General features: G+C 42.2%; 1 protein-coding gene across 1 annotated transcript in view; it reads left to right on the plus strand.

The window, feature by feature from the left end:
* The window catches only part of LOC121863305 (zinc finger MYND domain-containing protein 10-like), an 89,008-nt gene extending 79,145 nt beyond the window's left edge, over positions 1-9,863 (plus strand). The window contains exons 3-8 of the mRNA XM_042361920.1: positions 1,840-1,948; positions 2,169-2,279; positions 2,428-2,623; positions 2,731-3,290; positions 5,062-5,303; positions 6,100-9,863. Of these exons, the coding sequence (XP_042217854.1) occupies positions 2,449-2,623; positions 2,731-3,290; positions 5,062-5,303; positions 6,100-6,193 (1,071 nt within the window). The 5' untranslated portion in view covers positions 1,840-1,948; positions 2,169-2,279; positions 2,428-2,448 and the 3' untranslated portion in view covers positions 6,194-9,863. The remainder of the gene's footprint in view (positions 1-1,839; positions 1,949-2,168; positions 2,280-2,427; positions 2,624-2,730; positions 3,291-5,061; positions 5,304-6,099) is intronic.
* Positions 9,864-10,067: the final 204 nt, after the last annotated feature.

Below are 10,067 nucleotides of genomic sequence, written 5' to 3' on the forward strand. Positions count from 1 at the left end.
AAACGTAATCACGCAAGATGTAAGTTCAAATATAATTATTATAACCTCAGCATATCTGGTTGAGCCCGGATACTGTCAACCTCTTACTGTCCTTAACATTTCCTCCCTCTTTTCCTTGATCCTAAACCAATCCCCCCTCCCCCTCCCCCAAATTGCCACCAAAGAACTTCCAATCCTAATCCCGGCCCTCCCACCCAGCATTACAGGCTTATCTACAGACGCCAAGTCAAGTCAAGTCAAGTGTCCTTAATTGGAGCTGGTGGACGCTCGGCCCACAAGGGGTCACAGCTCAAGATTGAAGAAGCCGCAGGTCCAGAAAACTGTGAGGGCAAACTTTTTCGGAGTGAGAGTTGTGAACTCTTAGAACAATCTGCCAGAAAGTGTTGTGACGTCACCGAGTGTAAGCTCTTTCAAGGCCAGACTTGACCAACGCTGGAGAAGGTTCAGGTGCATTCAGGAGCCTGTGCATGCCCAGTACCTGCCAGCAGTGAGTAACAGAGACTTGACCGATCAGTGGTGAAGAGGATAAAAGTAAAAGTATAAGAGATTTATTTTGGTCCGTTCTATGGGCGTACGGGGTTCGCAGTCTCTTGGGGTGGTCCAGCAGGTGTTTGGACCCGACAAGAAAGATGCGCTCAGAGCCTCAGACCGACATTTACATAACCTAAAATTACTGAGCAACACATTAGCGCCTGCAGTAATTTCTGGCGGTTAGAGCTGAGCGAAAATCAAAGGGCCAACCCATAAAAAAATACACCTGTGGTTCGTACGATGAATATTTCTAGTAAATGACGATGTAAGATTGCATCTGACTGATTGGCTTAAGCTGAATCACAAAAATTATGACCAAAAGCTAGCATTAGACTTACTGTAACTCAAAATTAACAAGATATATTTATTTATCACCAGTCGGGAGACATAATTAAGGTAGAAAATTCTTCGGAAATAATTTTGTCTTAATTTTATCTGGTTTGAAATAAACTTATCTAATTAAGAATATACAATTAATCTCAGTGTAAGTTTGTCGTTAAAGGTTGATGCTATTTTAGCATAGTCCCTATTAGGTGCAGGTGCATTCAATTTCAATTTCAATTTTTAAATTTCAATATTTTATTCCTTGATAGAGGAAGCGGGATCCAAGTGCTGTCACTAGGTACCCCTCGGGCATGTGCATTCTCGAATTTTCATTAACGAGGAGTCTCCATCATACAAACTCTAGGGATGGTCCCAGTACAGTATTAAGTATTTTGTTGGATACTGAGTATTTCTAAATCAGTTATAAGATTCCTCCATATTAGTTACTGACCTCCCTCATCTTTATCTATACTTTTAGTGCAACTCCTAAATTTATCCCTGACGGACACTTGGTACACACCCATCATCAGGACGTGTATACACTTTACTGCCACACCATGACCATCTACACCAGCAAAACACTGCACACAGTTTCTTTCTCAGGGAAGTGATGACCGTGGGTTTGTGATTTTGACGTGTGAGTGTAACTGGTATGTGTCTTCAGTTTCTGTGTATACAAGGAAATAACACAATAACTGACGTTAATTCTGAGTAGCATTTGTGTGCTGTTACCGTCTTTAAGTCTATAATTGTGCTTGTGTCTCATTGTACTTATTTTATGCCTGTACCTGTACAAGTATTTGTATCCATAACTATCGTTGTATCCGTCTCTACACCTGTATTTATACGTGCACTCTTACCTGTACCTGTTCATCTATCTATCGAACATTGAACCTACATTTCTGTTCCGGAATTAATATAATGACATGAATTAACCTAGAGATGCTAAGAGCCGAGGTAGCACTACATCAGTGTCTCCGTCAGGTGGGTGGTTTCGGGGTGTCGGCTAATCCAACTGGGAGTACAAGCAGCACTCGAGGTTAAACAAGGCACCCATGAGCACGTCCAGCACACCATCACCCTCCAGGACAAGGTCAGTCTCAATGACAAGGTCAAAATCTATCCTTATTTCTCAATTACAAAGTTAGACTCTGTAACAAGGTTAGGTTTCATACGAGTCCCTCCATACAAGTCTCAACTACACATTACAGTACATAGGCAGTCTTTACCACTTACCAGTCCATCTACCACATATCAAGGTCACCTGTCACTCTCTGCCACATTCCACAGTCTACTGACAGTCTTTACCACAGGGTGTGGCTGTGGTGTGGCACCTGCTGACGGCGGAGGCGTGGCGTTTACACCTGCTGCCACTCCTACTGACGACACCCTCCCCCTCCTCCTCCCTGCCCTTCATTATAGTTGTAAGTATCCTGTCCTTCCCTACCTGTGTGTGTGTGTGTGTGTGTGTGTGTGGCAGAGGTGTTATGATGCTTCATGTTACTCTTAATGTCCCAGTTGATCATCCCCCAGACCACCTCACACTGTTGACCTCCCCCACACCCACCACAGCTACAGACGGAGGCGGCGGCGATGGGGTTGCTGGAGAACTTGGTCTTTCATGAGGACTCGGCCGCTTCGCTCGACGGGCTCATACTTGACGTGATCGACCACAGCGTGAGGCAGCTGACGAGGATAGCTACCCACGCCCACACCCACCCACACCATCCGCTCTACCACCCCGTAGAGGCGATGGATGCTCGGCAAGGTAAGGAGACAGAGGGACAGGGAACGATGAAAACAGAGAGAGAGAGATGTGAATGGCATTTGAAAATTCTCTATGTTAGAGTGTGTGATCTATATTACTAATTACAGGTAAGACAGCGAGAGAGAGTGGAGAGGGGGTGGATTGTGAGGTGAAAGAGGAGGGCTTGGTGAAGGAAGTGGATGGTGAAGAGCGGAGAGTGGGGCTGGTACTGGGGTGTCGGGCTGCTGCCATCCTCCACCTTTTGTCGTCTTGTCTTGGGCGCCTGCCTCTGTGTGCCACCACTCGCCTCCTTCACACCCACGACGTACCCCAGCTCCTCGCCTCGCTACTTCATCTGTCCCCTTGGAGGATGACACACGCTGGAGGACGCTATGTTTTCCAGGAAACCGAGTGGGTGGAGGAGAAGGAGCCCGCCCCTCCACTCAGCCGAACTGAGTGTCAGCTGTGGGCAGCCCTACATGCCTTACTGATGGACAGGGAGACTCTAGCCATGTATGAGGTGAACAGTGGACGTCGCGCGGCTCTGCTGAAGCTGCGCGGTCATCTGAATGATGCCGCGCTGGCCCAGGTACCCGCCCTAGAGCCCCTGGCCCGTTGGTTGGCCGCCCTGACTCTCACCGCCCCCCAAGAGGCCCGACCCCCACCCCTCGTTACTACTATCTCACAGGTTAGTGTTTCTCCACATCTCATAACTATTACTTATGAAACATCGTTCCTCTTCTCTTATCACCCTCTAATACCCACTATCTCTGGGGTGGGGAGGGGGAGGGTCATTCTACACATACGCACTCGTGCCCACGTGGCAACCTGTGATGTCGTGGTCAGCATGCTCACCTTGCAAGCGAGTGGATCCGGGTTCGATCCCGGGCAGGGTGAAACTATGGGCAAGTTTCTTTTCGCCATTTGCCTCTGTCTACTCAGCAGTAATTGGGAACCTGGGTGTTAATCTATTTGCGGATCGTGTTCCGGGGTAATGGTTAGCCAGTGCAGTTGGCGAGTTGTCCGGTCTTCTCGGACTATTCTTTGACACTGGGTAATGCAGCTCGTTAACTTAGGGTGTGGTTGTTGTGTTGGCGACAGCCTCTACACCTTAAACAAATTCACGCCTAGGTGGCCATTGGGCCGGCCATCCTCGTTACACGAGTGGCAACCGTTATTATTATTATTATTATTATTATTATTGTTATTATTATAATTATTATTATTATTATTATTATTATTATTATTATTATTATTATTATTATATTATTATTATTATTATTATTATTACTCGTGTCCACACTCGTTTGTCATGATTAGACCAAGCAGTTAAGGAAACACACATATTTAGAGTATGTGTTAAGAGTTGTATGCATTTGTACGGTCCCTGACTTGCTTACCTGAAAAGATATACACACTTTACACACACACACACACACACACACACACACACGCACACACACACACATGCTATTTGCTGAGTTCTTTAATAATCGTACTAGACCAGGTCAGGTCAGGTAAGATCATATTAAGTTAGGTAAGGTTAGGTAGGCCAGGTTAGTGAAGATTGGTTTTATAAGAAATTCATGGCAAAACAATTATTACCTTATATGATATTTTAATTGGAAAAAGGTGGTGGCCATCTTTAAAATGCTAGGAGCTTGTTGTAATACTCCCCATTATTATGTAAAGTACCGTACATATAATACACACATACATCCAAGATATTTTATCTATCGTTTTTCTATGTATACTTTTTGGTTGATGGCCCACGTCCCTCACCATTGTGACACACATTGTTAAGTAGATTTTTTTTCTTTCTACGAGGATTAGCCCACCTGGGCACAGGTCACTGACCCACATCAAGGCCTGGGGGGGGGGGTCGAACATGTAATAATAATAATAATAATAATAATAATAATAATAATAATAAAGAACCATAAAGAAATAAAAAGATAAAAAAATATCAACAATGAGAAACAATATATGCATGTTGTGTTGTCAATAGTAAGTGAAACAATTGAGACCCTACAATTGTGTGTAAATGAGGCAGAAAGTCAGATCAGCAACCTGGGACTTGGTCACAATTTTCGAGATGCCATATGGCAGCAGGGTCTACCATTAGACAACACATTATGCTTCCAATATCTTCCCAGGTGGTAGTACCTCCCTGTTTGGTAGCTGTGTATACCAAATATATACAAACATACAAACTAAGTAAATATAGCCACACATACATACACCCGCCCGTAAACACTCCTCCATCTACCCACCATTAATTAATTCCTTTACAATTGTTGCAGGCTCTCTGCCGTATCACGTCACAATCCCTAATGGTTATCTCGTCTTCCTCATTAATAATATCGTTCGTTTTGTTATATTCTTTCGTTCGTTCTAATGTTTATTATCTCCTCTTAATGATTGTTTTGTCCTTTAATGTGTTTTCGTTCCCCATGTAGCTAGGTGAGGCGGGAGTGGCGGGTGTGTGGGAGGGTAGATGGGGGGAGTTGGCCGATCTCCTGAAGCCTAGGTTCTTGAGCCCCACGCCCGAAGACCTACAAGTCCTCGCGACCAACATGACCGCGGCCTGGGACCTGGACGCTCTAGAGGCCTTATTGCCGGATACCCCTGTCTGCGCCACCTGCGGGAACCCAGCTGGCCGAAGGTGCTCCAGGTGCCGCGCACAATGGTACTGTCGCAGGTGAGTCACTTTCTGGTTTGATTTAAAGCTGTGAAGTTGAAGATAAAATGTTGTCGCTTCTTCATTCACGTTTGTTGTTGACACTATTTACACTTACATACTCTCGGCTCTGTGACTTAGTTCTGGAATTGTAACTTCCACTGCCACAACATTCATGGAGTTGCTACATTGGTAACAATTCTTTGACAAAAAATACCTAACGAAAGAAGTGTTAATTTTCGTGTACGAAAATTACTGACCGATTTTTTTTTGCGTGTTTAAGTGTAAGTAAAATTTACGTGTAAACATCATCTCTTCTGTTCTAGACCCCAAGCACCGTAAATGTAAACCTTGTAAATGTACTATGCATTGTACATTTGCATTTATTATCAGTACAAATCTGCAGAAAAGGCCCCCCAAATTAAGTTAACCTCAGGCCCTAATTACAGTTGATCCGAACCTTACCAGCCTTATCCAATCTAACAGTCATTGGTTATTATTTTGGGCAGGTTAAGTTTAATTAGGAGTCTGCTAATATTACATATGGTGCTACTTTCTCAACCTTTGCTTTAAATCATTCATTAAAAAGAATGAAACTGAGACACTGTTTGATGTTGTTAGGAATAACTGATACAAAGACAATTATTATAATACCTTACCTATTTAATCAATATTTTCTCAATAAATAAATAAATAAATAAATAAATATATATATATATATATATATATATATATATATATATATATATATATATATATATATATATATATATATATATATATATATATATATATATTCTCTCTACCCTTGACCCAGGGAGTGTCAGGTGAAGCATTGGCCTGACCACAAGAAACTCTGTGACCTGTTGAACTCTGACCTCGCCACCAGAAAGACGTCTTTTATAGAGTGAAAGAAATATTCAGGATAATATCTCACCATAATCATGTATGTAAAATATGTGCACTAATAACAATAATGACATAGATAATAAGGACACTATCCATTGGTTATTTCATTTCTCACACTTTTATCCTAAAAAATCATGGATGTAGACGTGCTTGTCTTATTGTCTAGCCAGTTATAAATGTTGCGCAATGTGATGTGTAGGAATCACTGTCCCGGCGTTAATGACGATCAAAGACTATATAGTGGTTCGTTATTTATTTTTTCCCATTGTTAAAACGTAGTAATATAAGAGACTCGAGTATGTACAGTATGGTTTAAAGGATGCTGCACATGCAACAACAGTGGGAAGAATTTTTAACTTGTTGGCCATTTTCTAGTGTTATAGCTCCGTAATAACTCTCCAGGTACAGTCGGGGTCAAAAGTCTTGAACACTTGACAGCATTTGGCATGTAAGTACCCGAAGATCTTAGGTATTAAGGAGAGTTTTATCCCATTTTGTGGTTCAGACATAATTTGTGATGACAATAGTGTTATAAGTATATCCCAATTATGTATGTATGACTCAGAAGTAGATGCCAGATATTGCTAAGTGTTCAAGACTTTTGATCCCGACTGTACAAGATTTCGGCGGTCGAGTGGATACAGGGGTCGTCTCCCGTTCCATGGGTCGGTAGTTTGGTTCGGTACTCGGGCACTCACAGTTCGCCCAGCTGGAAATGGATACCTCTAATGCAGGTCCCACAATCAAATTCAGTATTAATCTGTATCGACTAAATCCACCAACAAGATATGTAAGATCAAAAATATCCCTGACATACTGTATAGTGAATGAAAGAGAAACCTGTTGAAAGGACAATCTCAAAGGAATTTCGGTGTAGTGGTGGTACAGTACATATTTTGAATGTAAACACGGACTTGCAATATATTTTTTAAAGATATTTAATCCGCGACCCTGTAATTTTCCAGCAATTTGGTGGATAAATGATTCTTGATTTTGACGAGAAAAGTTTTACCCTTGAAACAGTATTCACCGTCAAGTTACCACTATACACAAAAATAATTATACAATGTTTGCCAAAGGTGGGACTACACTCAGTAACAATCATGACCCAGGAACCAAAGAGAATAACAATGTTATCAGCTCAGTATGAATGAATGAGACTTATCCAAGGCCTGACTCCTCATTGTTCTACTCGTTAACTGATTCATTAATTACGCTCGTTGAATAATAATAATAATAATAACAATAATAATAATAATAATAATAATAATAATAATAATAATTGAGATGTCTGCAGTAATTTTGATAGATCTAACGTTAAAGCATAGAGAATTTGTTGTATTCTTAATCCAATGAATAACTAAACCTAATTATCGGTTGCGCATGTGTGATGAGATCACGCAGCTGCAGGTTCTTGGCTACACACCTATTGTTATTATAATGTAATTACTGCGCTTCAACAACGAAGGTCTTTAAGCGCGTAACAAGGTTAGTAATTACACTATTCTGGCAACACTTAAAAAATATGGAGATTAAACCCTCTTAGTCCCACCTGAAGTCAGAAACGCGGAAATAGAGCGTCCCGAAGCCTATAACACTGAAGATCCAGCAAGGGAGGAAGGTAGTCAGTAGGTAGGAGCCAAACTGACGCCGCAACAACACCTGCAACCAATCAAACATTATTACGACCAAACCCACCTACAGCCGTACAACCAAACCCACCTACAGCCGTACAACCAAACCCACCTACAGCCGTACAACCAAACCACATTTCAAAACGTATATAAACCATACTGACGTAGCCAATACGTATCTGCAAACTAACTCATTAATCTTAGACAGGCGAAAACTAACTCACTAGCATGTTAAAAGCGAGACAAATTAGACAGATGTTAATTATCTCGATAACAATGTTAATTAATAGTGAGTCAGGTGTTAACTAAATTAACATTATCATCTGCGATGTTGTTACCCTGAAGCTGATGGTGGTGACGGCGCCATTGATGGATTCATACAGGTAGCGGAGCTCAGAGGCCTCGAAGAGCGTCAATGTGATGGGCGTTGACTTGACCCAGATCCTCTGTGGTAGGAGATGATTTCTGTGTGTGTGTGTTTTCAAGGCTTAATCGACCACATAAACATTGTACTCCCCGAATCACAAAGAGGCTTCCGAAAACACTTTAAAGCACATTAGATATGGTTTTCGTGGCGAGGCAGCTCCAAGAGAACGACTTGAGCTAAACTAATTTGTACATGACTTTCATAAAACCCACAACGGCCTTTTGTCACATTCGGAGCCTATCCTAATCCATAACCGGATCTAACTTAACGTAACTTAACCTGATCTAAGGTAATTGATTAGTTATTGTAATATAACATATTGTAACTTAATTTACTCTATCTCATCTTAACCTATGCTAACGCATTACATATTCTAACCAAGCCTAACGTTACTCGTCTTGATCAAATCCAACCTAATCTAACATTGCTTTACCAAAACCTAACCTAACTCAACATAATCTAACCTAACTTAACCTTGCCCAATCCTAACTTAACTTAATCTAACATATTACTCAACTAAACCTCTCCTAACTTAACTGGACTAAACTTAACCACATGCACCAGTTATGTCTTAACCTAACTTAACGAAACCTCCTAATTCATCACCTGAGGTTCGAAGGTGGCGTAAAAGGTGCCTCTGTTGACGATGGAGACTTTAATGTGACATTCGTGGACGTCGAAGGGGAAGATGGAAAGGTCGAAGTCACACACACAGGCTGCCATCAAGTTCTCTTGACGCTCCAAAATGGCGTAGCTGCTCCCGTTGTATACGTAGCCTGTCAATTACTATTGATCCAACAAATAAGAGAGTGGTAGTATTTCATATTGTTATGCCGAGGCATAATTTCGTATTATAATCTTGTAAACCAGGTGCTTTGATTGTTTTCTGTCCCATGCAGCTGTTGTTTTTTGGTAATTTTAATTCAATTTTCGTGTATATATTGATGATATTGATGTATTAATTATGTAAGAATATTCTATAATGTATTGCATCATTTTTGTTCTGATTTACCTCTTATTGTAAGCCTAGATCATTCTAGAATTCTCTAGGCGGGTCTCGAGCCGACCTCTCGCTTCTGGACATCGCTAGAATGTTCTGGGCGTCTGACGAACCGTGTATAAGCTGTAGCGGGCTGCCTATCAACCAACAAGAAAGACCAACACCACATGCATAACCTTAAAGATGGGGATTATCCTGCCAGTGACACAAGGACCTGGCGGGACCCCCCAACAAACCCTAAAACAGCACATTCCCTAGGATCGCACTTTGAACCAGCTTACTGTAGCTTAGCTTATCTAACCTCCCTTGCCCCTGGGGGACTGAGGGACGTCTGTCACTAGCTAAACCACAAACCAGCCTCCGCAAGGTGGAAAGCCCACCTGCTATCATTCTCCTTATGTACTTCCCACTTCTTAACTATACCTTGCCCTAAATCTCCTTGTTCACCTCAGAGCCACGGCTCTCTTATCTCGGTGTCTGACTAACTGAGGGGCAGTTAGTGCTTGCCTCTATTTCTAGCGTAAAGACTAAGCCTAGCCAGTGCCGGATTTAGACCTGTGGAGGCCCATGGGCAGCCTCTTTGTGGAGGCCCCCCTCATTATAACTACCCAAGAGGGTGGGGTGGCGAGTGAAGCGAGCCTAAACATCTGGGAGTTCCGGGGGGCTTACAGCCATATGCAGTTATATTGAGGAAATTAGAACATATTGTAATATGTGGAGGCCCCCAGATTGTGGAGGCCCCTGGGCAGCTGCCCACTTTGCCCACGCCTGAATCCGGCCCTGAGCCTAACAGAACAACTGAAGACAATTGTTGT

The sequence above is a fragment of the Homarus americanus genome, unplaced genomic scaffold (genome assembly GCF_018991925.1).
Source record: "Homarus americanus isolate GMGI-L3 unplaced genomic scaffold, GMGI_Hamer_2.0 scaffold46197, whole genome shotgun sequence".
Classification (NCBI taxonomy): Eukaryota; Metazoa; Arthropoda; class Malacostraca; order Decapoda; family Nephropidae; genus Homarus; species Homarus americanus.